General features: G+C 40.7%; 2 protein-coding genes across 8 annotated transcripts in view; both read right to left on the minus strand.

Moving 5' to 3' along the window:
- Positions 1 to 505: 505 nt before the first annotated feature.
- On the minus strand, positions 506 to 18,364 carry LOC308695518 (uncharacterized protein). 5 transcript variants are annotated; one of them, XR_014030716.1, is made up of 11 exons: positions 17,982 to 18,364; positions 16,114 to 16,203; positions 15,910 to 15,993; positions 15,689 to 15,808; positions 14,420 to 14,608; positions 8,994 to 9,099; positions 7,690 to 8,051; positions 4,654 to 4,865; positions 2,794 to 2,953; positions 1,002 to 1,440; positions 506 to 780 (listed from the first exon to the last, which is right to left on the minus strand). XR_014030716.1 is itself a non-coding variant. In XM_081373688.1 (10 exons), exons 1-10 carry the CDS (start codon positions 18,214 to 18,216, stop codon positions 1,295 to 1,297), a joined length of 1,704 nt encoding a protein of 567 aa, XP_081229814.1. In that variant the 5' UTR covers positions 18,217 to 18,364; the 3' UTR covers positions 506 to 1,294. The 5 variants fall into 5 exon arrangements, 4 of the variants coding, with proteins under 4 accessions (XP_081229814.1, XP_081229813.1, XP_081229816.1 ...); XM_081373688.1 differs by having other exon boundaries at positions 506 to 1,440; XM_081373687.1 differs by having other exon boundaries at positions 506 to 1,440; positions 14,420 to 14,620; positions 17,982 to 18,340.
- A 597-nt stretch (positions 18,365 to 18,961) lies between these two features.
- The window catches only part of LOC308696248 (uncharacterized protein), a 30,483-nt gene continuing 23,016 nt past the window's right edge, over positions 18,962 to 26,428 (minus strand). Inside the window, exons 14-16 of one of the 3 annotated variants that reach the window (XM_081374760.1) lie at positions 22,092 to 22,711; positions 20,952 to 21,739; positions 19,619 to 20,770 (exon numbers count right to left, since the gene is read on the minus strand). In XM_081374760.1, the coding sequence (XP_081230886.1) occupies positions 20,724 to 20,770; positions 20,952 to 21,739; positions 22,092 to 22,711 (1,455 nt within the window). In that variant the 3' untranslated portion in view covers positions 19,619 to 20,723. Of the gene's footprint in view, positions 21,740 to 22,091; positions 22,712 to 26,428 lie in introns of all 3 variants that reach the window. The other 2 variants (XM_081374758.1, XM_081374759.1) reach the window with 2 other exon arrangements.

Consider the following 26,428-nt stretch of genomic DNA (forward strand, 5'->3'; position numbering starts at 1 on the left):
CGTTCATCGGCATCGCAAATTCTGCATTTTTTTAATGTACAATGTACATTTTGTACATATAACACTTTTGCATCAAATTACAAAAAAACTAGTTAACGCTTCTGTGAGGGAGCGACGTTAAAATTCGTTATCAATCTCTCTGTATTTTTTTTTCTCATTTTGAAAGTTGTGAAAACACTATTGTGAGTTTTTCTTTTGCTATTTGAGCAAATTGGGACACACACACACAAAAATATATATATTTAATGTAGTCTCTCATTCACTGCTATAGAAGTTTACCCAACTATGACGACGGCCGCTTCTGAGAAACCAGGAAATGGGTATTTGTTTTTGTATACACCCAAAAAATGAAAGCTGGTGTTCTGCATATTTTTGACAACAAATAACGAAATCAGCCACAACTGGCCCAAAAGAGTACCAGAATTTGCAACTGCTATATAATATTCATATATTGTAAAATGTATAACTGAAGAAGGTGGGGAAAAAAACCAGAAACTAAGCAAATGCAAAGTATAATCCGTTTTATTAATGCAGACAAAAATAACAAAAATGCTCAAACCTTAACCAGGTAACAGCACAAATAAACACAATGTTAAAATGTGTCAGATAAACATAAGATAAACACAAATAAATAGTAACAATAAAACAATAGAATGTATAATAAAATGTAAATTTAAATGTTTTAGTGTATAAGGTCACAAATAACAGAAACTAATGAACAAATGTGCTAATCTATACTTCTAGATGTGCAGATGCAAAGCGTAAAGAGTTTTATAGAAGCTTGTTTCCGACACAACATAAAAAATAAAAAAGGTAATTGCGACTTTTTATCTCAGAATTGTGAGATATAAACTGAGGAAAAAAGTCTTTATATCATGCAATTCTGACTTTATATCTTGCAATTCTGAAAAATAAAGTCCGAATTGCAAATATAAGGTAGCAGTTATCTTTTAAAATGTTTAATTCTGTGGCGGAAACAAGCTTCCATAGAGTTTTGATGCTGTTTAACAAGAAAACAGAATATGAAAAGATGTGACAGCAACAGTAAAATACGACAATAAAACGAAGGCAACAAATAAATAGGCACACAAATAAAAACCATGCAATAAATATTTCATGTAAGATTCATATAAGATATAAAGATGCACTTGAATATGTAGGCTAATGTTGCATTGCATAGGGTAAATGAATATAAAAGACTAATGAAATATAAAATATATTGATGGATGTGCAAATATGTACAGGCAAGATTAAAAGCAAAACAAAACAAATGTAAAGATACTGATGTTTTCCCTCAGTTCTCGACACAGACGTCTTGCAGCGGCGTTCTCTTCTTCCGTCCACCCTCGCGGTCGCCGGCCAGATGAAACCAGCGGATGATGGCCTTCTCCACCTCCAGCTCCGTTATCTGTGCACACGTGGGATTTCTCCTCACAGCCTCTACACACACACACACACACACAAATTGTTTAGGTCAGTTTGTATAGAAACACTACACGCCTGCGCACATATACTGTATATATTCAAACGCGCAAACCTATAGACTGAACACGTCATACACGCATGCGCACGCCGTCAGTCTCTCACAGGTTTCTCAACAGTTCCGACAAACATTAAAAGGACAAACATAAACATTAAAATGGCAAAGAACGACAAATTTCAATGAATTAATCCAATGATATATAAAAAGAATAAATAGAAATAGAATATAGTCAAGACACGTCAAATCGAAAAACTGATTAGAGAGTAGTTAGAAGAATACTGATCGCAGCATGGAAATAAACTGTGATATTCAGAATACTCAAACTGTCTAAACACAATTATTATATAGGAGTTATAGAGGCTACAGCTCTGGGGAAACACTATGTCTCAGTATGTTAGTACGAGACTGTTAAAGTTAAAGGAGTAGTTCACTTCAGAATTAAAATTTCCTGATAATTTACTCTCCTCCACATCATCCAAGATATTCACGTTTTTCTTTCTTCGGTCGAAAAGAAATGAAGGTTTCTGAGGAAAACATTTTTCCTCCATATAGTGTCTTCAATGGGGTCCAACGGGTCGAAGGTCCAGATGTGAGTTTCAGTGCCGCTTCAAAGTCTCGACACGATCCAGCCGAGGAATAAGAGTCTCATCTAGACAAACCAGCGGACATTTTAGAACAAAAATAAACATTTATATACTTTTTAACAAGAAATTCTCGTTTGGCACTAGCTGTGATGAACTTCAAAACCATACGACATCGTCGTTTTACCTTTTATTTATTTATTTTTTGTTTTGTAAATGGCGTTTGACTTAGTCTTTGCACATTCGCTTTATAAACACTAGGTCTGTTCTTACGCCTACGTCACGCTTGACCTTTCACCCTGATGACGTAATGTGTGTCTCTTCACAGCTAGAGCAAGACCAGCATTAGTGATTATAAAGTATATAAATGTTTATTTAGTTCTAAAATGTCCGCTGGTTTGTCTAGATGAGACTCTTATTCCTCGGCTGGATCGTGTCGAGACTTTGAAGCGGCACTGAAACTCACATCTGGACCTTCGACCCGTTGGACCCCATTGAAGACACTATATGGAGGAACATCCTGGAGTGATTTACTCAAAAACCTTCATTTCTTTTCCACTGAAGAAAGAAAGACATGAACATCTTAGATGACGAGGAGGAGAGTAAACTATCAGGACATTTTCATTCTGAAGTGAGCTAATGCTTTAAACACTGGAAACGCACCATTATAAATAGAGACGCCACTGGTGCCACAACATCTGGAAGAAGATTTACCACGAAAGCACTTACCAATCACAACGTTCTTAAACTCTAAACTCTGGAAAGATGTTTTCCCATTCACACCTCTCCAGTTCACAGTTTTGGCCAAGTCATTTTTGATGGCCTGCTTCATGATTCGCCACACCGTGTCCTTCACGTCCACTCCGCCCAGCAACCCCAGCTCATCCACCTGGAAGGTTTTTAAAACACCTCTTATTGTGGCGTAGGCAGAACACATGGTTTGAAAGCCATTTAAATAAAACACTAAAACATGATTTTCAAAGTGATTCTGATATTTTGGCAAATTACACGCTAAGAAAATCCCTTGCAGTGGCTCTGCTACTAGATTTATTTATGGAGAAGAGAAAGAAAAAGATGTCTGTGTTCCTGGCTGAGCGTTTAGTGTTGTTATGGAAAGTTTGAAGCTGATTGGTTGGTTCTTGTCACATGACCGGCGTATTTAACACATTTTAACATGAATTAGCACTTTGTTAGCATGAATTAGCATTTTGCTAGTATGTATTAACCGGTTTTAACACATTGATAACATTTAATAAGCATGTTGCTAACATGTTTTAACACATTTTAACATGAATTAGAATGTTGCTAGCATGTTTCAGCTTTTTGTTTGCATGTTGCTAACGTGAATTAGCATGTTGTTAGCATGAATAGCATATTGTAGCATGAATTAACATGTTGCTTGCATGTTGTTAGTCATTAAGCTTTGCTTAGTGATAGACAGCTTAAATACTCTAATAAATCTTTTTAAGTTCAAGTTTTCACCCCCTTATTGAAATTCTGAGATTTTTCGTAGGTTTGATCGTCCGTTTAACAAAAATCGTAAGTTGGATCAGTTACAGTTGAAAAGATACAGCGACTGAGTCAGAACAGTCTGAGTTTGGTGGTTGTAGCTTTAAAGCTCTAAGAGAAGAAACTACTTCAAATGTTTACTAAGAATAATAATAATAAGCTTAAATAGTAGATCAGTGTTACGTTTTACACACGCTCTAAGCGGTAGACCAATCACAACACACTGGGGCCGGCCAATCAGAGCAGACTACACTTTTCAGAAGGCGGGTTTTAATGAAACCGACTCTAAAACCGAGCGTTCAGACAGAAGATGAAAACAGGTGCCGCAACAATGTAACTTAAGGAGAAAAAAACATTCGTTTTTTATCATTAAATGATGTAAACGTATTCTAAAATGTTTTAACCTTTAAGTGATTTATTTATAAAATAAATTTATAAATAAAACAGCATTTATAAAACAGTTAGTTCCTGTCCTTGATTCTGATTGGTCAATAGCTGTGTTTTATTCAGGATAACGGTTCTCTGTATCACTACACAACACCCCTAGCAACCAATCTTAGCAACGCAAACATGTGTTCTCATTGATATTGTTCATTGATAAGCTTATAAAGTAGCGTATTGTGAGAAATCGTAAGCGAGTGTTACCTGCATTTACAGCAGATATAGCATTTTCCTTCAGGTCAGACTATATTCATTATTAAAAAATCCGTTAAATGTCCGCTGCGATATCTTGTGTTTTTAACAGTTAAGGTGTTTTCCCGTGACATGCTAGTCAGTTGCGTCTTGCTTCACAAGTTTCAGTCCTTTCAAAAATGACTGACTCACTCATAAAGACTTTGTCGCCATCTAACGGTGAAATAATAACTTCTGTAGCTATTAACAGTCAGGGACTATTTTTTCCAGCGGAAGGAAGGTTTTTAGAGATTTGACTTCATAAAAGTTGCACTGATACATATTTTTGGTGCGTTAATATTTGTATTGTGTGGTAACCGTTTAATAAAAGCAATAATGTACACGAGGCTAGTGCTGAATCGTGAATAATACAGCTTACGTAAACAAGCATAAGTGAGAGTCACGCACCACTTTCCTTCGGGTCTCCGGGCAGGATCGCAGCTGGTTCTCCAGGGCGGATAACGACCTCAGGTCTTCGATGGGAAAGCGTCTTTGATTTAAACAGTCGGCGTCTGAGTTTTCCCGCACACCGTGTGATTGGAGATCCTGAACCATCCTTATTAAGCTCATCTGCTGCCCAATAACAATCTCCTGTTTCGTGGTCAGGTCGTGAAGAAGCGCTGAAACATTAAACACAGGAATTGTAAAGTTACATACGAGTCTCACACTTAAAGCCCCCATGAAATCAAAATGGACAATTCATATTTTTTTTATTGAATATCGCAGTGTTTATTCTAAATGGTTTATAGGTGCACATCATCATTATTGTTTTGGTAATCTTGAATCAGAATAAGTTCCTCTCGCAGCATCTCTTCTCTTCTCTGATGATGAGGGCGGGGCTATAACCTGTCACTCATATGAGATCAGCCAATAGCAAACCACAACCATCCAATCAACTCCTTATGGACACAATCAAGCCCCGCCCACATTGTTCTTGTTCCAGAAGCGTTTCACTCGATATACGACACAATAGAGGAGAAAAGACGAATGCAACTTACATTTCATGCCGACTTTAAAGTCCCCCTGTGGTGAAAATCCAGCTTTTAATGTTGTTTATGTGTCTATGTGGTGTTATTAATGTGCTTTAAGACAAACCATGTGTAAGTTCATAAGTCGACTCCATTGCTGAGTATTTCCTCCTTAAAACTGCAGTGAACCAAAGACAGTCTCAAAAACACGCTTTGAAATCGCTGGTGTTTCTGACGTCACAAACTACCTTGTAACCAATCAGATCAACGTGTGATCGTCAACCAGTGGATCTCTGAGCTGAGTGAGTGAGTGGAGGCGGGGCTCATTTGCATATTCATAGAACCACGCATACTAAATGAGGCACCGGTGTCGAGTTACATTCAAGATATTTTAAGGCATGAAGAATTAAAAACGTTTAAATATGTCATTTTGGTGATCAAAGATGAGATTTAAAGGATAAAATGATTGACTACACTTTATTGTTAACTATAACAATAAAGATATTGTTCTAAAGGTGTAAAAGAATAGCAGAGTCCACAGCACAACAGTGAACGATATAGTTGGAATCATTTGTCCAGATGATGAATGATAAAACACTAACAGCCAATCAGAATCCATCCTGATTCAAAGCGCTCGAGTATTTAAAGCGACAGGCGCGTATAATAAACGGAACATTAATGTTCTTGATGTGCAAGAACGTTGACAAACGTTAACAAACCCGTCTCCATACCGACGTGATGACTCCGATCTTCAACCAGATGGATAATATTCTGAATGTTCTGATCCAATCTGACCTTTGACCTGTAATGCTGCCTGAATCATACACTGTTGGTTCGTTGGCCAGAGGAGAACTGAGCGACTGAGTCTGGTTTCTCTCAAGGTTTTTTTTTCCTCCATTCTGTCACTGAGTTTTGGTTCCTTGCCAGTGTCGCATTTGGCTTTTGTCTTGCTTAGTTGGGGACATTTAATTTAATATTCAACAATATATTTGATCCGCCTGCATTGACACCATTATATAAGAACTTAACTGAGCTGGACGATTTCTTAAATCAAGATCCATTTACTGAAGTAGTAAAATGACATAAGATATTAAGTCTTGTTTTCTGGGGAAATAAATAAAAATGAAGTGAGTTTTTGCTTAAAACAAGAAAAATGATCTGCCAGTGGGGTCAGAAAAATAATCTTGTTTCTGTTTGAATTAAGATTACCCCATTGGCAGATAATTCAGCTTTTTTAAGCATCAACTCACATTTTTATTTATTTCCCCAGAAAACAAGACATTGGGCCCTATTTTAGCGATCTGAAACGCAAGTAACTTGGTGGGCGGGTCTTGCAATCTGTTCGCTGATCGCTGTTGCTATTACACCGGCGGGATAAATGACTCTCCGACGCAAATCTAAAATGTGTTGGTCTGAAGTCGCTTCATCACTCATAGGTGTGGTTTGGGGCGTAACGTGAAATAAACCAATCAGAGCGTCATCTCACATTCCCTTTAAGAGCAGGTGCGCTTGTTCCATGGCGGATTGCTATTATAACGGCGGATTTGCCAGGAGCGGTTCACAGCCGAGGAGACCGGCGTTCTCGTCAGGGCCGTAAAACACAGAGAAGTGACATTGGGGACGGAGAAACACACCCACATTAGCTTCGGTTAAACAGGCGTATGATCATTTGGGTAAATGTGTAAGCTAGATTTATGCCTATTCTTTCACATCTTCATGGACACAACAATGATTTCCCTCGTGTGGAATATTGTTCCTTGTAATAATGTATGATTTTCTAAAAATGAGAACTGCTGCTTCTGTGTAGATGAGATAAGCAATGTGTGTGTGTGTTGTGCTCACGCTACATTATGGCCAAGCATGTGCCCTTAAAATAGCCTCTGAACGCCACTGACTTTAGACGAGGTTTCTCCTGGTCAGAGGAGGAATTGTTTTCTGAAACTGCAAAATAGCACCAGGGAACGTTTGCGCCGGAACACGCCTCCTCTTTTCCCTGAACCGCCCCCGGGAGCGCAAGTTCATTCCCTAATTTACCGACGTGCGTCTGTGGAGGGAAGAGTCCGCTGTGTGTCGGGTGCAGAACAGGAATGACACATGCGTCGCTGTACGAACTCTATTGCGCTGGGAGCGAGATAGGGCCCATAATATCTTATGTCATTTTGCTTAGCTAGTAAATACATCTTGATTTGAGAATTTTTAGATATTTGAACTGGAAACAAGACAAAAATACTTTTTTGTACATTTTTTTTGCAGTGTATAAATGAACTAAATTAATACCTTTTTTTCCAACCAAAATGAACCATCACAGAACTTACTTAAGCTGGACTGTGACGCTATTTTCTTCTGGAAACAAACTTTGTTGCATTATTTTCCTGTTATCTCTGTAAAGCTGCTTATTGTAAAAAGCGCTGTATAAATAAAGGAGACATGACTTGATGTCACGGCCTTTACTCTCGATAGATGATCTGCTTCTTACATCTGATGAAGGGGTCGCAGCACGAGAGGCTCGTCTCCTGAGGCCACAGCGATGGAGTCGCCGGTTCCGGAGACTGGGGGTCCGGTGTGGTTCTCTCGGGCCACGGCTCGGGAAGCTCAATCGCTTGGCATGAAGACGACGACCCCAGAGTCACATGATGCCACTCCAACACGGGCGGCGTCGAGGTTTCACTCGGGCCCGTTTGGGGCCGCACGGGGGCCAGGGTTCGACTCGGCTGAAGCTCAGTAGAGGCTGATAAAATAGTTTTTTTGCATGGAGGTTGTGTTTGAGGGGCTTGTGGTAAATTAGTGTTCTGGGGTGCGACGGCCTCCAAACCAGCGTCGTATTCATCCAGAAGCCGTCTGTTCCGTCAAGAAATTGGATAATTATTAAGTTGTAGTGATGCAGTGAAATATGTGTGTGTGTTCATACAGCAAGTCCTCATGCAGTGTTTCTGTCTCGTTCTCCAGCACAAATATCTAAACATTCTTAAATCAAGAAACATTTACTGGAGAATGAGCAAAATTACTGTTTGTGCTTAAAGCGAGAGTCAGAAAAATAATCTAAATTCAAAGAGAAAACAAGATTATTTTTCTGACTCCATTGGCAGATATTTTTTCTTGTTTTAAGCTCAAAATCATTTTAATAATTTTTTCATTAAACAAGACTTAATATCTTCAGTCATTTTGCTTTAGGGATTAGCGATGCATGATATATAATTTTTAATGTTATGGTTATCGGCGTTATCAGGCTCTCAAAAATCACATATAAAAATGTGGATTTAGATTTATCGGCCAATATATCGGTTATCGGCTTTCAAATATAAAAAATTATCGGTATCATCCAAAATGTTCATATCTAACATTAGCATCCCTAATCTTCATTTAAGAATGTTTGGATATTTGTGCTGGAAAACGAGACAGAAACACTGAGGAAGAACATAATAATGTGTTACTGGCCCGATGTTTTAATCTACTTGAGTCAAATGACTCACTTCTATGGACTTACCAATATACCGCATTATATTAATGCTGCACAACATGAACTCGGTTTCTTAAGCACCCTAAGATGTGATTCCTTATTTAGCGCTAGTTTATGAGTCTGTGAATGTGTTCGTCACATTGTCAGAGTGGAGTAATGCCATTTACTGTGATTAAAACTGGCATTCGCCACATATTTCACTTCGATTATGAGCGTGGAAGTATTGTGATTACATGAGGTAAATATAGCCAAATGTAATCGCATGTAAACGTGATACAAAGACCTTTTAGACAGATTTACACACATAATATAGCCAATCCTACTTTATTTTGTGTTTGAGTGGCCTCGGGGAGCCAGACCCGTCCTGTAACCGGAGATCATTCTGCTGTTCCACAAGAGGAAGCTTTCGCATCGCTTCACTGTAATTATCTATCAACGACAGGATTACAATATCAAAATACATATACATTTGTTTACTGCAGTTACACTGCAAAAATGCTTTTCTTACTTAGTATTTTTGTCTTGTTCCAGTTTTAAATCAAGATGCATTTACTAAATGAGTAAAATGACATAAGATATCACGTCCTGTTTTCCAGAGGAATTAATCAAAATCAAGTGAGTTGTTGATTAAAAAAAAGCTAAATGATCTGCCAATGGGCTAATCTTAATTCAAGTCAAGTCAAGTCAAGTCAACTTTATTTATATAGCGCTTTTCACAATACAGATTGTATCAAAGCAGCTTCACAGTATTAAATAAAATAGTACATCAGTGTTTGTTTCTGGTGTAAAACATCCACGTTTGGTAATGCAGATCAATAGCACTGGTGAATCGATTAATCAATTTAAGCATCCCCAACTGAGCAAGCCAAAGGCAACAGTGGCAAGGAACCGAAAAACTCCATTAGGTGACCTAATGGAGAAAAAAAAAAACCTTGGGAGAACCCAGGCTCAGTCGGGGGCCAGTTCTCCTCTGGCGTTTATGAAGTAGAGACCGGATTTAACTGTAAGATTAAAATATTATATGAATGCCTGGCTGAAGAGATGCGTCTTTAATCTAGTTTTAAACTGGGAGAGCGAATCTGAGCAACGAACAGTATCCGGAAGACTATTCCAGAGTTTTGGTGCTAAATGTGAAAATGCTCTCCCTCCTTTGGTGGACCTAGATATCCTAGGTATGACCAGAAGCCTCGAATTTAGTGATCTTAAAGAGCGCGATGGATTATAGGGCGATAGAAGATCCGTTAAATAGACTGGAGCTAAGCCGTTTAGGGCTTTATAAGTCAGTAGCAATACCTTGTAATTAATACGGAACTTTATAGGTAACCAATGTAGTGTTGATAAAATTGGTGTTATATGGTCAAACTTTCTTGATCTAGTAAGAACTCTAGCGGCGGCATTTTGGACTAACTGTAGCTTGTTTATTGAGGATGCAGGACAACCAGCTAATAAAGCATTACAGTAATCTAGTCTCGAGGTCATGAATGCATGAACTAGCTTTTCTGCATCAGAAACAGATAGCATGTTACGTAATTTAGCAATATTTCTAAGGTGAAAAAAGGCTGTTTTTGTAACATATGAAATATGATTTTCAAAAGACAAGTTACAATCTAATATAACACCCAGGTCTTTTACTGTAGAGGATAAAGTAACAGGACACCCTACTATGTTAAAGTTGTATTGTGAGAGGTTTTGTGGGCGGTTTTTTGAACCGATAAGTATTACCTCTGTCTTATCTGGATTTAATAAAAGAAAATTGTGCGTCATCCAATCTTTTATATCTTTAACACACTCTGTCAATTTGGATAATTTAGCGTTTTCATCCGGCCGTGATGAAATATATAGTTGAGTGTCATCAGCATAACAATGGAAACTAATTCCATGTTTCCTTATAATATTTCCAAGTGGCAGCATATATATTGAGAATAATAGGGGGCCTAACACAGATCCTTGCGGCACTCCATAGTTTACTGGAGTTATGATCGATTTTTCTCCGTTTAAATAGACAAAATGGTAGCGGTCAGATAGGTATGATCTGAACCAGCTTAATGCTTGTCCTTGAACACCGGTATAGTTTTGTAGCCGATCTAAGAGTATTGTGTGATCTATAGTATCGAACGCAGCACTAAGATCAAGTAAAACTAGTATTGAGATACAGCCTTGGTCAGAAGCTAAAAGTAAATCATTTGTGATTTTAACGAGCGCAGTTTCAGTGCTATGATGCGGCCTGAACCCAGACTGAAACTTTTCATAGGTGTCATTTTCTTGCAAGAAAGAGCCCAGTTGGGCAGACACAACTTTTTCTAATATTTTGGACATAAAAGGAAGATTTGAAATGGGTCTATAATTTGCTAGGTTATTTGGGTCTAATTGTGGTTTCTTAATGAGAGGTTTTATAACTGCCAGTTTAAATGTTCTTGGAACATGACCTAAAGATAAAGACGAGTTAATAATATTGAGGAGAGGCTCTTCCACTACAGGTAACACTTCTTTCAGTAGTTTAGTTGGTATGGGATCTAATAAACATGTTGTTGTTTTAGAGGAAATGATAAATTTATTTAACTCTTTTTGTTCTATAGTTGTAAAGCACTGTAATTGTTCTTGCGGGGTGATAATTGAGGCTGAATTATAAGGCGCGATTGAAGATTGAACGTTTACAATTGTGGTTCTGATGTTTTCTATTTTCTCAGTGAAAAAATTCATGAAATCATTACTACTAAACAGTAACGGAATATTTTGTTCAGGTGACGCTTGTTTATTTGTTAGTCTAGCCACGGTGTTAAATAAGAACCTAGGATTGTTTTGGTTATTTTCTATTAGTTTGCGGAGATGCTCAGCCCTGGCCGCTTTTAGGGCCTTTTTATAGCGTGACGTACTGTCTTTCCAAGCGATTCTAAAAACCTCTAAATCAGTTTGTTTCCATTTACGCTCTAAATTACGGGTTTCTCTCTTTAGAACATGAGTAGTATTGTTGTACCATGGTGCTTTAATTTTCTCTCTGACCTTTTTTAGTCTCATAGGTGCAACAATATCCCATTTTCCAGAGAGAACGGTGCTCATAGTGCTGGTTAGTTCGTCTAGTTCAACTGTTTGTTTAGGTTCAGGCAGCAGCTGAGACAGATCCGATAAGCAATTTGAAAAATTATCTATGGTGGATGGAAGGATTGTTCTGCCTAATCGATAACGCGGCGCAGCATGATATATTACCGGGGTACGTAATATGCAAGTTACCATGTAATGGTCAGTTACATCATCACTTTGCGGAATGATATCTATATCGGTTGGATCGGTTCCATGTGATATAATTAAATCGAGTGTATGATTAAAACGATGAGTTGGTCCGGTAACGTTTTGCTTAACCCCAAAGGAGTTTAATAAGTCTATAAACGCAGCCCCTAACGTATCATTTTGATTATCTACGTGTATGTTAAAATCTCCAACAATTAATATTTTATCGACATTGACCAATAGATCTGAGAGAAAATCTGCAAACTCTTTTAGGAAATCAGCGTAAGGCCCAGGCGGTCTATATACGGTAGCCAAGGCTAGAGATAATAGGGATGTTTTTCTATCATCTAAGAGCGTAACATTTAGTACAAGTACTTCAAATGAAATAAACTTATAACCCGTTTTCTGAGTAACATTGAGAATATCTCTATAGATAGTTGCAATACCGCCGCCACGACCATTCAGACGGGGCTCGTGCTTATAGGAGTATCCTGATGGAGTAGACTCATTTAGACCGAAATAATCATTTGGTTTAAGCCAGGTTTCAGTAAGGCACAGTACATCTATGCTATTATCTGTGACTATTTCATTTACAATAACTGCCTTAGGTGTGAGTGATCTAATGTTTAAAAGACCTAGCTTTAGAAATTGTTTTTGTTTACTAATAGCAACATTTTCTGTTTTAATAACAATTAGATTTTTCCTAGATCCTGCAGTAGATTTATTATTTGATCGCACTAAACGAGGAATAGACACAGTTTCTATGCAATGTTCTACACTACTATTTATATCAGTTAAATTGGTGCAGCAGAGACTATGATTTGGACTTTTGGTTACTAGTCAAAAGGTATTTAACATTTTGGAGATGTTATCTGACAGAAGATCCGATCCGAATCTGTTTGGGTGTAAGCCATCAGCACGGTATAGCCTAGGACGCTCCCAAAACAGATTCCAATTATTTACAAAGAGCAGTTTCTGCTCATTGCACCATGACATTAACCATTCATTTAGCGCGAATAATCTACTAAACTTGTCATGTCCTAGACGGTACGTGGGAAGCGGTCCTGACACAATGATCGTTATATCAGGCGATGTGCTGCGTACCGTATCGATCAGATTCCTGAAGTCTTTCTTCAGAACTTCCGTCTGGCGCAGCCTGATGTCGTTCACTCCCGCGTGCAATACCAAAGTTCCGACGCGCTCGTTATCGTTCAGAATCTCGGGAACGCGAGCAGCGATTTCAGAAACACGAGCACCAGGAAAGCAGTGACTATGCACCTTACTTTTATTTAACGTAGCGTGTACGTGTCGAACAATGGAATCACCGATGATCACAGCATCGCGTTCTGTTTCGCGAAGAGCGGAGAAGCGGTTTTGTGTGGATAACTCGAAAACCGGGAGGGTCGGAGAGAGTTTTCTTGGTCTAGACCTGACTCGCGACTTCCGCTGCGGAAATATCCAGGCTTCGTGGTGGCGTGTTGGAGCCGGAGTGAACGAGACCATGGCTGATCGCGACCTTGGCGCTCGGGACCGATGCCGAGTAACGCACGGAGTAGACGAGGTCGGAGTCAGCGGGTAAGTAACATTAATCTCTGATTTGTGAGCATCAGCGCGTGATGTTTCAAGAGCCAAACGCCGGTCTCTCAGCTCGGCCTGTCTCACTAAAAGGTCGTGGATCTGTTTCTCAACAGCTTCCAGCTCAGACTGTACCGCGTGCAGCTCAAATGTGTCCTCACCTGCACCAAAAGGTAGACTACTTACATTTGATATATTCGCCATTTTAACAGATGGACAGTAAGTTAGCAACGACACTACCAGTGATGCTATCAATTAATACTAATTTCTGACAAGCGTCTTAGATATAATCCGTCTTTTAAGTGGTACGGGTGTAGAGTAGACGCACGATAGGTGAAAAATGTTTGTAAGTGAGTGTTGAGAAGACGCGTTCAGCCGTGATCCCCGGGAGTAACCTATAAGAGTATCCAGCGTAGAATCACTAACAGGCTTGAGACACGTCTGCTCAACAGTCCGCGTTGTAACTATGAGGTTTGAGCAGTAGTGCTTCTCAGTGAGGAAAAGTAGAAAATGTTTGTTGTAAGTAAGTTTAAAGAGTAAAATCAAGAATTATAAATCAAATCGATAGAGCTCCAAAGACAACAACGCATTCAGACGCGACGCATGCGCATTCGACAACAGGAAGTCGACAACGTATCAACAATTGTGTACGTTGTCGACAGCACAAACAGAAACAAGATTATTTTTCTGACCCCACTGGCAGATCATTTTGCTTGTTTTAAGCAAAAACTCACTTAATTTTGATTTATTTACCCAGAAAACAAGACATCATATCTTATGGCATTTTATTACTTCAGTAAATGCATCTTAATTTAAGATTTTTTTTATATTTGGACTGGAAACAAGACTAAGAAAATATGAAAAGAAAAAATATCAAGTAAAAACAGCATTTTTTTGCAGTGTAACCTTCCAAATTAAATGCATTTTTGAAGAAAGGATTTCTACATACTTGCAGTGTACATGATTTTAACCTTATACGCAGACCAAGACTCCTGCGGCTGCTCCGAACTCTCGCTCGCTCTCTGAACTCCTTCATCCATGTACGGAGGCCACGAACACACACCGTTCTTCACCCAGAACGCTGGCACGACCTCCACCTCTTCAGTGTCCACAAAGCTGACGATGTGGAACATGTTTCCTGACAACACAACTAATATGAATCAGTTTATTGTGAATCCTAGATCTCAGACTTGTGTAGATTGTCTAAAGGCCCTGATGTACTCATGGCAAAGATCTTTTATTCTTCATTTGCTGTACTTTATTGGTCAGAATTGGTCTTTGGTCTCGCCATACAATCACAAAACAATTAACAATACACAACATTCACAATCTCAGAGCTTAAAATATTCACATTTCCTACCCCTGACTTATTGCATTTGATACAAAAAGTTTGTTTATATATTGCTTTATTTCTTTTGGTGTTCTATAATGACGACGAGACGGTAATAATTCAAAAACATGATTCAAAGGGTGTGTTATAGTCAAAGTTTATCTCTGAACAGCAATTTCATATAATTGACCGACTGGCTTTTGCTTGAATCCCATGATTTTACATGCTACTCTTGTAATTCTGTTTAATTTGACTTTATTCACAGATGTAACTTGTCCGAACCACACAGTTATGTTATACCCTAAAACACTCTCAATTAAACTAATATAAACTCTTTGTAGAACAACCTGATTTAGAGAAAATTCACTTCATCCAACTTAGCAAGAATAGCCTTGAGGTGAAAAGAAGTGTGAAATAGTGGTATACTGTCAGCGAATATCCCAACACTGCTGTTTGAGCGCTTTCCTCTCAAAAACTAAATACGCACAACAAAACTGTGAAAACAGAAGCTCAGAAAGCTTCTGATCATACAGCACTTTCTACAATAGATCGCTTTAATTCTTCAGCTTTACAGTATTAAACATGAAAAACAGTGTCAGCTTCAGTTTCTGCTATAAAGCGTCTCTCGGTGTGTTCATGATCATGTGACCTCGACCGACTGGTCGGAGCCTCAGAGCCACACCCACTTATTACATCATCAACACGGACCAATGGGAGATCAGAGGTGTTTACCAGCCGGAGTCAGAAAGATTTCTGTGGCAAGCTCGAAAAACAAACTCCAAACACACTTTGTTTTGGCTCGATTTAGTTTGAAATTAAGTTCAGCGGTTCTGTACGGTTCGTCCACGTGTTGGCGGTTCGGAGACACACCTGTGATGAATCGCTCACCTGTTTCCAGAGGAGAAGCGTCCAAACTCTGTACTCCGGAGTTCACTGGATATTCCTGGGACACCGGTGAATTCCACATTCCACCGGGCTTCATTTTACTCGTTAGCATAAAATCACTCCCTACAGATTGACGAACAAAGAACAGAGTTCATAATTCAGAGAGGCCCATAATTCTTAAGACTGGTTAGTAGAACTAGTACTGATATGAAGTGATCTCTGACCAACTCTAGCTGGTCCTGTTGTTCCCGTGCTGAAACTATCCTGGTCTTCCACTTCTGGACCCAACGGGGAAAGAGCAGGAGAAACTGGGGATGAAATCAATCAACCAAATAAGCATTAAATGATTGAGAAAGTAATTAGAAAATCATATTTTTGCATCTGATATAAAACAGAAAAGCAGTATCATAATTCTTAGTGTGATTTACTCGGTCCACTGTCGCACTGTTCGTCCTCCATGTGTTCCTCTTTGATCTGAATGGATTTGATTCCGTCTTCCTGCATGAGCCTGCATAACTCTGATGAGGAGAAAAAAAGTGAAAAATTATGGATAAAGCATGAAATACAACAGATACATATACATGCATGGTTAAAGGTGCAGTAAGAGATTTCTGAGAAACGCTGTTGATATGTGAAATCACCAAAACAAACGCCTCTACCCATCTTGATAGCTCCGCCCCCAAATTCACAAACACCTCCCCCATCATGAGTGGACACGCCCCTTATTGCTGATTGGCTACAAGTGTTTTGTGGCGCTCGGTCTGACCCACTGAGTCACGAATCGCTTACTGCACCTTTAAAGAAAAAGTTTGCTTAAAAACAAAACCTCTGTCATAATTTATTCAAACGTACTGCGTAACACGAGAATGAACCTTCTCGCACGTCAAGTAAACATGTTTAAGCTTCCGTTTACAAGTAATGTGTGAGTTGATGAATGTTTATAAAAGCCTAAATTCAATCTGTTCATCATTTAAAGCCATCGAGTCTCTTTAGAAAATTTGTCTAAACCGATCAATTCATTTGGATTAGTTCTACAATCTCATTATGAACTGTTCAAAGTGGTAGTTGCATAGACTGTCAATGGAGGGACAGAAATCTCTTCTCATCTTTCATTTGTGTTCCGAAGATGAACAGAAGTCTTTGTTTGGAACGACATGAGGGTGAGTAATTATATGAAAATAAAATCATTTTTGGGTGAACCCTTTTAGTACTGTAACATAATAATAAATCAAAGCATACCCAGATAGCAAATGATATCTGACGCCTCATCCGGGCCTCATCTATGGCACATATGACTCAGTTTTGGCAGTGGAAAAGGTCATATGGGCCACATCTGGGCCACACACAGCAAGCCACAACTCACACTAAAACCAGCTTGATGTATGTGGGCCAGATGTGAACCCATGTGACCTTTTCCACTGCCAAAACTGAGCCATATGTGCCTTAGATGAGGCCCGGATATAGTATGCCAGGGATCAGCAACTCCGGTCCTGGAGGGCCACTGTCCTGCAGAGTTTAGCTCCAACCCTAATTAAACACACCTGAACAAGGCAATCAGTGTTTTCAGGATTACTAGATAGATACAGGCAGGTGAGTTTTTATCAGGGCTGAAGCTAAACTCTGCAGGACAGTGGCCCTCCAGGACTGGAGTTGCTGATCCCTGTATGCTATCTGGGTATGGAATGAGGAATGGAAAATTAGATGATGAAAACGCACCTTTGCCCCCTCCCCCCTCCCCCTCCCCCTCCCCCTCCGACTCGATGCTCACGCGGGTTGCCAGTTTGAGGACACGCAACAGGAACGAGCGCAATGGACAATGAAAGCTGTAGAGAAAGCTACTTAGAGTAAGTTGATAAGTTGATTTATCCATGTTTTAATATGCTCTCATTCATGGAGGTTTTTAGATGGATACCTAGGCTTTTTAAGTTGTGTGGAATCTGCCATCTCTGACCCAGTTTGTTAGCTCGTTTCCTGCCAACTGGCATCCAGGGATGTCAAAATACTATTGGGTGAACTGGCAGTGGGCGGAGTCACACAGACCAAAACAAAAACAGACATTCCGACACGGAACGCATATTTCAAAGTAAAATAACTGGCTGTAGAAGTGTTTATCAGAGAGACAACTAGTATGTGAACTTAGCATGTTTCCTAAATATCTGCAAACAAATGGTATTTTTATGCTTTAGTAGAGTGAAAAAGTTACATAAAGCACCTCTAAAGAGTGAAAGGAGCAAAAGTCAGGGATGAGTCCCGCATCATGTTGAGTTTAAACAGTGTCATGTGAGAACTGAAGTACCTCTCTGTCCGCTGGTGTTGACTTGTGTTCCCACTGAGCGCAGGTTCGACTGGTTCTGTCGGGCTGATCGCAGTTCGCTCTCGGTAAACTGCAGTTTGAGCATCAGCGTCTCGACCTCCATCTTCCGGCGCGTCATCTCCTGCTCCACCGCGCGACTCATCTCCAGCAGCGCGCATTTGGCGAAGCGCTCGAGGATCGACGCGAGCGTCGCGTGGATATCAGCCGATGCAGACATTAGAGCCGCTTAATGGCGAATAATACAAGGAAATTGTTTTTTTTTATAAAGACTAGGGTGATTCTGAGCCTTTTCTCGCGCTGGGGTAATAGTCGAGCATGCACCAATGTTTACACAAATCTCACAAAAGAGATGACCAGTTCCCAGTGAAGCGACGTCACCGTTTGAAGGACCAATAGATGTCGGATGGTTTCGTTTCAATACATTAAAACCTAGTTTAGAAGCGCCATAGAAAAACGCACTGACCCGAATTACTGAGATTTGTGTTTCACAACATATACTGAAACGCTTTGGTTACACTTTATTTTAAGGTGTCATTGTTACAGTGTAATTATATATGTAAGTACTGAGTAATAATAACTACATGTACTTACTATAGGGTTAGGGTTGAGGGTTAGTTGCACTTGCATGTAATTATGCATAATTTTCTGTTATTACTATGGTAAGTACATGTTACATATGTAACAAGGACACTGTAAAATAAAGTGTTACCAAAGTTTTAATTCTAAATATAAATTTTCAACAGAGTAGAAGTTAATGTGAATATTTGACCATGGCGAAAGAGGTAATCATTATCACATCAGTATTTATTTTTTGATGTAGAAGTCTTGCATCACATGACAACTTTATTGTTTATAATAAACATTTTGTGCCGAATTTTAGAGATGGTTAGACTTACCATTCTGAAACCTGAAATATATCTGAATATGAGTAAAAACAGCAAAACATACACCATCAATTTATAGTGAAAATACTAATTTATTGAAATTAAATGCATAGCGTGTTGAATGTATACAACAACAGAAATTAAAATACATAAAACAATTTCCTGTCTATACAGACTTTCTTATTCTTAATTAAACCGTTGTGTTAGGTCTTTATGTATTTGTCTTTGAATGCATTAGCATTTATACCACTATGATCACAACATTAAACCATTAATGAACACCACTGACATCAGATAATTAGTTAATATGGTAACACTTTACAATAAGATCTCATGTCAACATTAGTTAATACAATAACTAACATGAAATGAGCATTAACTAATGTTAACATACAAATTTTGATCTTGAAAATATAAATGTTCAAATTAACATGAACTAAGATTAATAAATGCTTCAGAAGAATTTATCATTGTTAGTTCATGAAACTACTTTATAGTAAAGTGTTACCATTAATATTCATAAGGCTGGCTGAGTTTATTTTGTATGAATAGAATACGGAGATTTTGAAAAATAGCTATACACCTCATGGGGGTCTCTCCCATACATTTATATATTTTATCATAAGAAAATTAGTAAATTGAAAAGGAATATCAGAATATTAAAAAAGGTTTTGGTACATACACAACTTTCCTTTCTTTGCACATATTTTACACTACACGATCATGTTGTGGAAGCTTGTTTCCGTCACGGAATAAAAAAGGTAATTGCGACGTAGATATAAACTCGCAGTTACACTTTATTTTAAAGGTGTCTTTGTTACACTGTAATTATACATTTAAGTACTGAGTAATATTAAGTAACTACATTTACTTACTATGGAGTAATGGTTAGGATGAGGCCGAGGGTTTGGTTTAGTTGCATGTAATTATGTGTAATTTATAGTTATTTCTATAGTAACAATAAGTAACGCGTGTAACAAGTACACTGTAACATAGTGTTACCATACCAGGTTAGGATGAGGGTTTGGTTTAGTTGCATGTAATTACGTATAATTTATAGTTATTACTATAGTAACTGCATGTAACACGTGTAACAAGTACACTGTAACATAGTGTTACCAAACTCACAATTGCGAGTTATAAAGTCCAAATTGCAAAATGCAATTTTTAATCTGTGACGGAAACGAGCTTCCACATGATGCGCTTTAGTAGGTTAGTTAGTCAGTTTTGCCATCTTTCCTGCTGTCCCAGTGAGCGCCGGATAACCTGTCCGTGTTTTCTCTCTCTCTGCTCCTCTTCACCGTGGCGCGAGCGACGGCTTCATCAAAACACATGCTGATGCCGCTGTTCCTCTTCCCCTCCTTCTCCGTTTCCCTGTGCAGATCTTTCCTCCGATCCACCACACCATCCCAACTCCCCGGGCGCTCTCTCGGACCCTCGTCCTCCGGCTTCTCCTCAGCGTCTCTGTGCTCTTTCTCTTCTTCGCTCAGCAGTTCCTCCACTCCTTTATCCTCATGCTGTCCGTCCGTCAGCGGTGTGTGTCTGTGCTCGAACTGCTTTCTGAGCGCGAAGGCCGTGAGTTTGGAGTTTTGAGGTTTGGGGGGGACGGCGGGAACCGCTCTGGCTTGATTTGCCACACGTTTGGGAGCCGTTGATGAGATGCTTTCGTTTTCTTCACGCTGAATCTCTTCTGCTTCAGGATCATCTCTACCTTCTTTTCCTTCAACTATCTCCTCAATGTTTACCTCAACAAAACCTGTTTTTACATTCACGTCCTCCTCAGGGTTTCGTTCATGGCTTTCCACTGAATCTTCCTTTCTCTCATCTTGTTCTCCTTCTTTTACAGGTTCATCCTTTGCATTTTCCTCTTCTTCCTCATAATCTCCACTATTTTCTATTAAATCTTCCTTTTTTTCATCTTGTTCTACTTTTACATATTCATCCTTTGCATTTTCCTCTTCTTCATCACATTCTCCACTATTTTCCACTAAATCTTTTATCTCATCTTGTTCTCCTTCTTTTACAGTTTCATCTTTTGCTTTTTCCTCTTCTTCCTCACATCCTCCACTATTTTCCACTAAATCTTCCTTTCTCTCATCTTGTTCTCCTTCTTTTACAGTTTCATCCTTTGCTTTTTCCTCTTCTTCCTCACATCCTCCACTATTTTCCACTAAATCTTCCTTTCTCTCATCTTGTTCTCCTTCTTTTACAGTTTCATCTTTTGCTTTTTCCTCTTCTTCCTCACATCCTCCACTATTTTCCACTAAATCTTCCTTTCTCTCATCTTGTTCTCCTTCTTTTACAGTTTCATCCTTTGCTTTTTCCTCTTCTTCCTCACATCCTCCACTATTTTCCACTAAATCTTCCTTTCTCTCATCTTGTTGTCTTTCTTTTACAGATTCAACCTTTGAATTTTCCTCTTTCTCCTCGCCACTATTTCCCTCCAAATCTTCTTTCCTTTCAGTCGCACTCACTTCTTTCTCATCACTTGACTCTTCAACTGATCCAGTCTTTGCATCTTCTTCATCATCGTCACACTTTTCTTCCTCTGTATGTGTTTGGTTGATGCTGTTCTCACACTCTTTCAACTCTTCTGACTCCGTTTCCTCACTCTTCTCATCCTCAATCTCTCGCTCGCTCATAATCGCTGTTGGTTTCTCCGATGGTTGATCTTGAGGAGCCAGTGAGATGCAGTCGACAACAGTGAGCTCATTGATCATCACCTCATTGTTACCATGGTAACCGTCAACATCCACACCTGGGAGCTCATTGGTCTCAGTTTTTTCGGGCGCTGGTGAAGAAGGTATCGAGTCCGGTCCGAAATATGTGTCCTCGTCACTGGCTTCATCTTCTCTTCTGTACACAAACAAAAGGTGTAAAATATTACAGTAACACTTTATTTTACAGTGTCCTTATTACCTATGTTACATGAACAGTAAACTATGCATAATTACATACAACTAACCCTCAACCAAATCCTAATCCTACCCTAACCCTATAGTAAGTACATGTAGTTAAATAATATTACTGAGTAATAAAATATATAATTACACTGTAACAACGACACCTTAAAATAAAGTGTAACCAATATTACACAAGAACTACACATTTTATGTCGTTCCAACTCAACATAAAAAGTCTTTGTAACTTGAAACACAAATGGAGACTAGCTGAAGAGATTATAAATTCATATGCTTCAGGTACTTACATCAACGTGTGTTTCTCATTCCCAGCATCCTCTTCTTTCTCGTTTTCATCCGTCTTTAACACACCTGAACTGAGAAGAAAAGCGTTTTCACTATTGTCTGTCAATGTAGGAGCGGTAGGAATCACGTCTTCCGATTGGTCAGCATCTTTGCTGTTCTCTGTAGGAAGTACGTTTTGCATCCCATCTAAGCAATCTGATTGGTTACTGCAGTGAACCGCTACATCGCTGCTAGCAGGAGTGTCAGCGGTGGTTTCTGGACCCGACCAAGAGAGACCCTGAAAACACCGACTGGATGGGAGACTGTGACAAAACATGTCCTCATATTCAGACCCTTTATCAGACTCATCATCATCATCATCATCACCAGGGCTGTAGTCGTCGTCGTCTGATGATGATAATGACAGAGCTGGTAGGAAGGGGCGGGACTTATAAGGCAAACTGTGTGATTTCCCAGGAATAAGCCTGTGTGCGAACGACGGGCTGATGATTTTGGCTGCCGGTGTTTCAGAGTCACTACTGCAGTTTTGCAATGAGCATGAAACGGCCAGATTATCCTGGTTTTGATCTTCCTCTTCCTCGTATTCCATTTCAAAACAAGGTGCTTCGACTGAAAACTCAACCTGGCAAACGGAGAGAAAGCGAGACAGACGTCAAATGCAGGAAGAGAAGCATCGAGAGACAATATAAACACTGATTCAAACAAAAGCCAACAGTACTAAACTACACATTTTAACTAATTATTGACTACAGGGGGACTTTAACTTATTTTATTTGATAATATTTTAATAAATAATAAACCAATTATTTTATTATTAGTGCTGTCTAATTGATTAATCCCAATTAATCGCATCTAATATACAAATCTGTAAATATATAATATGTGTGTGTGGTAATGTGAAAAAGACAGGACACTTTTGAATTCCATGGTTTTACGTATCAGAGCATTATCAAAATTATCTGGTACACATAGCAGGTCTTAAAATTAGGTAAATACAACCTCGGATGAACAACAACACGTGTCATTATTTATTTAACAAAAATAAAGCCAAAATGAAGAAGCCATAATTGACAAACTTAGTCTTACTGCTTCTATAGGGATTAAGAAGGTAAGTAGCAGATTAATTAATCATCAGCAAGTGCGTTCACCTCTATAAAAGCAGAAGTTTTGCCAGTTTGCTGGTCTGGAGCCGTCAGGTGTGTGTTAAAACACAATGCCAAGAGGAAAGACATCAGAAATGATCTTAGAGAAGCAATTGTTGCTGCCATCAATCTAAGAAGGGTTATACGGGCATTTCCAAACAAACTGAAATCCATCATCAACATTCAAGACAGTTGCCAATCTTCCCAGGAGAGGACGTCCCAGCAAAGGTCAGACCGTGCAATGCTCAGAGAAATCGCAAAACACCCGAGAGCTACACCTCAGACTCTACAGGCCTTAACATGTTAAAAGTTAAAGTTCATAACAGTAGAGTTAGAAAAAGACAGGAGAAGTGTGTCACGTTTGGAAGGGCGCAGAAGTCGCCAACTTTCTGCAGAGTCAGTAGCTACAGACCTAGTAGGATGCAGTGGTGTAAAGTGAGGAATGCAGTGGGGTAAAGCGTGGGATGCAGTGGTGTAAAGCGTGGAGTAAAGCATGGGATGCAGTGGTGTAAAGCGTGGGATGCAGTGGTGTAAAGCGTGGGATGCAGTGGTGTAAAGCGTGGGATGCAGTGGTGTAAAGCGTGGGATGCAGTGGTGTAAAGCGTGGAGTAAAGTGTGGGATGCAGTGGCATAAGTGTGGGATGCAGTGGTGTAAAGCGTGGGATGCAGTGGAGTAAAGCGTGGGATGCAGTGGCGTAAAGCGTGGGATGCAGTGGTGTAAAGCGTGGGATGCAGTGGTGTAAAGCGTGGGGTGCAGTGGAGTAAAGCGTGGGATGCAGTGGTGTAAAGCGTGGGATGCAGTGGTGTAAAGCGTGGGATGCAGTGGAGTAAAGCGTGGGATGCAGTGGAGTAAAGCGTGGGATGCAGTGGTGTAAAGCGTGGGATGCAGTGGTGTAAAGCGTGGGGTGCAGTGGTGTAAAGCGTGGGGTGCAGTGGTGTAAAGCGTGGGATGCAGTGGAGTAAAGCGTGGGATGCAGTGGTGTAAAGCGTGGGGTGCAGTAGTGTAAAGCGTGGGGTGCAGTGGTGTAAAGCGTGGGATGCAGTGGAGTAAAGCGTGGGATGCAGTGGTGTAAAGCGTGGGGTGCAGTGGTGTAAAGCGTGGGATGCCGTGGCGTAAAGCGTGGGGTGCAGTGGTGTAAAGCGTGGGGTGCAGTGGTGTAAAGCGTGGGAGGCAGTGGAGTAAAGCGTGGGATGCAGTGGTGTAAAGCGTGGGGTGCAGTAGTGTAAAGCGTGGGATGCAGTGGAGTAAAGCGTGGGATGCAGTGGAGTAAAGCGTGGGATGCAGTGGAGTAAAGCGTGGGATGCAGTGGTGTAAAGCGTGGGATGCAGTGGTGTAAAGCGTGGGGTGCAGTGGTGTAAAGCGTGGGGTGCAGTGGTGTAAAGCGTGGGATGCAGTGGAGTAAAGCGTGGGATGCAGTGGTGTAAAGCGTGGGGTGCAGTAGTGTAAAGCGTGGGGTGCAGTGGTGTAAAGCGTGGGATGCAGTGGAGTAAAGCGTGGGATGCAGTGGTGTAAAGCGTGGGGTGCAGTGGTGTAAAGCGTGGGATGCCGTGGCGTAAAGCGTGGGGTGCAGTGGTGTAAAGCGTGGGGTGCAGTGGTGTAAAGCGTGGGATGCAGTGGAGTAAAGCGTGGGATGCAGTGGTGTAAAGCGTGGGGTGCAGTAGTGTAAAGCGTGGGGTGCAGTGGTGTAAAGCGTGGGATGCAGTGGAGTAAAGCGTGGGATGCAGTGGTGTAAAGCGTGGGGTGCAGTAGTGTAAAGCGTGGGATGCAGTGGCGTAAAGCGTGGGATGCAGTGGTGTAAAGCGTGGGATGCAGTGGTGTAAAGCGTGGGGTGCAGTGGTTTAAAGCGTGGGATGCAGTGGAGTAAAGCGTGGGATGCAGTGGAGTAAAGCGTGGGATGCAGTGGAGTAAAGCGTGGGATGCAGTGGTGTAAAGCGTGGGATGCAGTGGTGTAAAGTGTGGGGTGCAGTGGTGTAAAGCGTGGGATGCAGTGGAGTAAAGCGTGGGATGCAGTGGTGTAAAGCGTGGGGTGCAGTAGTGTATAGCGTGGGGAGCAGTGGTGTAAAACGAGGGGTGCAGTGGTGTAAAACGAGGGGTGCAGTGGTGTAAAGCGTGGGATGCAGTGGCGTAAAGCGTGGGATGCAGTGGCGTAAAGCGTGGGATGCAGTGGTGTAAAGCGTGGGATGCAGTGGTGTAAAGCGTGCGATGCAGTGGTGTAAATTGTGGGATGCAGTGGTGTAAAGTGGTGTAAAGCGTGGAATGCAGTGGAGTAAAGCGTGGGGTGCAGTAGTGTAAAGTAAGGGATGCAGTGGTGTAAAGCGTGGGATGCAGTGGTGTAAAGCGTGGGGTGCAGTGGTGTAAAGCGTGGAATGCAGTGGAGTAAACCGTGGGATGCAGTGGAGTAAAGCGTGGGATGCAGTGGAGTAAAGCGTGGGATGCAGTGGTGTAAAGCGTGGGGTGCAGTGGTGTAAAGCGTGGGATGCAGTGGTGTAAAGTGTGGGATGCAGTGGTGTAAAGCGTGGGATGCAGTGGCGTAAAGCGTGGGATGCAGTGGCGTAAAGCGTGGGATGCAGTGGTGTAAAGCGTGGGATGCAGTGGTGTAAAGCGTGGGATGCAGTGGTGTAAATTGTGGGATGCAGTGGTGTAAAGTGGTGTAAAGCGTGGAATGCAGTGGAGTAAAGCGTGGGATGCAGTGGTGTAAAGCGTGGGGTGCAGTGGTGTAAAGCGTGGAATGCAGTGGTGTAAAGCGTGGAATGCAGTGGTGTAAAGTAAGGGATGCAGTGGTGTAAAGCGTGGGATGCAGTGGTGTAAAGCGTGGAATGCAGTGGTGTAAAGTAAGGGATGCAGTGGTGTAAAGCGTGGGATGCAGTGGCGTAAAGCGTGGGATGCAGTGGCGTAAAGCGTGGGATGCAGTGGTGTAAAGCGTGGGATGCAGTGGTGTAAAGCGTGCGATGCAGTGGTGTAAATTGTGGGATGCAGTGGTGTAAAGTGGTGTAAAGCGTGGAATGCAGTGGAGTAAAGCGTGGGGTGCAGTAGTGTAAAGTAAGGGATGCAGTGGTGTAAAGCGTGGGATGCAGTGGCGTAAAGCGTGGGATGCAGTGGTGTAAAGCGTGGGATGCAGTGGTGTAAAGCGTGGGGTGCAGTGGTTTAAAGCGTGGGATGCAGTGGAGTAAAGCGTGGGATGCAGTGGAGTAAAGCG

Source organism: Scardinius erythrophthalmus, assembly GCF_964197995.2.
Source record: "Scardinius erythrophthalmus genome assembly, chromosome: 9".
Lineage (NCBI taxonomy): Eukaryota > Metazoa > Chordata > Actinopteri > Cypriniformes > Leuciscidae > Scardinius > Scardinius erythrophthalmus.

What these genes read in the sequence shown, in the direction of transcription:
- LOC308695518 (XM_081373687.1), bottom strand. Translation starts at nt 18,216, where the DNA reads ATGTCTGCATCGGCTGATATCCACGCGACGCTCGCGTCGATCCTCGAG. An exon ending in CAACACCAGCGGACAGAGAG is followed by an intron (nt 16,204 to 17,981) that starts GTACTTCAGTTC and finishes TCTCCTCATCAG; the next exon opens with AGTTATGCAGGCTCATGCAG. An exon ending in CCACTCAAACACAAAATAAA is followed by an intron (nt 8,052 to 8,993) that starts GTAGGATTGGCT and finishes TTGACGGAACAG; the next exon opens with ACGGCTTCTGGATGAATACG.